Source organism: Acanthisitta chloris, unplaced genomic scaffold (genome assembly GCF_000695815.1).
Source record: "Acanthisitta chloris isolate BGI_N310 unplaced genomic scaffold, ASM69581v1 scaffold36508, whole genome shotgun sequence".
NCBI lineage: Eukaryota > Metazoa > Chordata > Aves > Passeriformes > Acanthisittidae > Acanthisitta > Acanthisitta chloris.
This window is the reverse complement of record NW_008689272.1, coordinates 1-2,086: the sequence shown is the minus strand read 5'-3', so window position 1 is coordinate 2,086 and position 2,086 is coordinate 1. Positions and strand designations below refer to the sequence as shown.

The following is a 2,086-nucleotide window of genomic DNA, read 5'->3' as shown; positions in this document are numbered from 1 at the left end:
CAGCAGGAGGGCTGAGCTCCTGTTCGTGTCTCCATGTGCTCCTGGTGCACTGACACTGTGGAAAGGACTTCTCTCCTCAGCCTGGGAGTGCCCAGGAAGAGTTTCGTATTATGGCATTCCTCAGGAATGGTTCAGAGTTCCTAATTCTCCCACATTTTCTGCCTTTTTGTGTGTCTGCAATGGACCTGTTGTGGAAGTCATAAATTTCTGTGCTTTTTCTAGTTCTGTAGAAAAAGTAACGTGGGCAATACAGACCCAGGTTACTGCTGCTCATGTGTGGTGTCTTTGCAGACACAAAGGATTTACCTGCAGGAAAACCAGCGAGGGCCCAGGGAGTTGTAAACCCTTAGCTGAAAAACAGCAGAGCAGGAGGAACTAATTCGGGTACAGCCACAGAGTCTGAGAACAACAATTTATTTCCCAATTTTTTTGAAATAGCTGTAGAGTTCAAAAAGAGACACCACAGAGCCCCAGCAGCACTAATTCAGCTTTAACCTGAATCAGAGCTACCGACTGTACAAAATGGTACAAAAGCAGAGGACAGAGCAGTGAGTGCAGCTGTGAGCTGTCAGCCCTCACACCGCACACTCACCCACCTCCAGCCCCCCTGGCACAGTGAAAACTGCATATTTTGAAATTCTCAAGATTCTGGAATGGTCAAGTTTCAGAGTTTGGTTTCATCTTAAAATCCTCTATTTCTGGAAAATGAACTGGTCAATGAACTCATTCTGGTCAGCTTCGATCTTGCACAGAGTCTCGTACTCTACCCGGTACCTGGAGGAGAAAACCAGTGGTCACAGGAGCTCCACCTGTGTGAGGTGCTCAGGGCAAGGGCCCTGGGCTCCTTGTGAGTCACCTGTGAGCAGCAGCTGCCTCAGAGAGCCTGTAGCAGCCACACACGAGGCTGTCACAGGGGTGCTGAGTTCTGCACTGCCCCAGCTCCTGTTTATTCAGCCACAAAGTCCTCAGGGACGAACCTTGTTCGGTTCACTGCAGGCCCTGAAGGGAACTCCAGGCCTGTGGCATTGTCCAGGTGTGCTCTGTGCAGGACACACCTGCAGTGCAGGTGTGAACAACTGCTGAGGTGTGAACAACTGAACTGTCTGAACAAGCTGAGGGTCCCCCCTCAGGCACAGGTGCTCAGCTCTGTGTCAGCCCTGTGCTTTCCCAGCCTGCACAACACCCTGAGAGCACTGGACACAGAACTCACCTTTCCAACTGCATCTTCTTCTCGGCTATCAGAGCCTGGAGCTGCTGTTCCTGAGCCTCTCTCTGCTTTGTGATGGACTTCAGCAGGTTCCGTGCCCCGATGGCCTGGCAGGGGAGAGTGGGCAGGATGTGTGTGTGGGGTTTGTTAATTGTTTCAGCCCCTTGCCATCCAGCAGGTTGGTTCTGCAGTGTTCCTGCCACACCAGCAGTAAGGGAGGGTGACAGGTGACCCTGAGGGTTGGGACTGGCCACAGTCCTGGGCAGGTTGGACAGGTAGAAGCCTTTGGGACTGCCCTCAAACTCAAAGAACAGTCAGTGGCTCCAGGGACACAGACTGGGCACCAGTCCTACAGCCAGACAGGCTCAGGCCTCTCCTGCCTCTGGAGGACAAAGTTCCACCAGCAGAAGGAGTGATTAAACCCCACTCGTTCTGTTTCTGTGCAGAAGACAAGCAGGAAGAGCAGCACTGGTCCACGCAGGAGTGACATGGCACCGTCCCAGGCCTCTGGACATGAATATCAGTTAAAAAGCCCAGCGAAGCCCACGGGAACGCGGCGGGATGCTGCAGGGGAACCGCCTGGGAGGGAGGGGCAGAGCACACCAGAAACCAAGAATTAACTGCACGGTACCTTCATCTTCTCACTTTCCGCAGCTTTGGCCAGTTGGTCAACTAGTTCAATCAAGCTACTCACGATCTTCTGAAATTCCGCCGTCTCTGCCTGCAAAGAGAAGAGTCGCCCGGTGGCACCGGAGCAGCCCCGTGGGGACGGCGCTGCACTGGGCACAGCCGGAGCTCCCGTGGCCCTTCCCGGCCGGACGGACACTCACTGTCCACGAAGGTCCTGCACTCCTCGCGCAGCTGAGCCGTCTGCGCCGC

The 2,086-nt window shown here is 54.2% G+C and overlaps 1 protein-coding gene across 1 annotated transcript; it reads right to left on the bottom strand.

Moving 5' to 3' along the window:
* Nucleotides 1-692: 692 nt before the first annotated feature.
* On the bottom strand, nucleotides 693-2,083 carry IFT20 (intraflagellar transport 20; the record flags this gene model as incomplete). The annotated part of the gene is made up of 4 exons (XM_009081351.1): nucleotides 693-774; nucleotides 1,211-1,314; nucleotides 1,839-1,924; nucleotides 2,038-2,083. Coding segments are annotated over 4 exons (318 nt in total), but the record flags the coding sequence as incomplete, so codon positions are not given.
* Nucleotides 2,084-2,086: the final 3 nt, after the last annotated feature.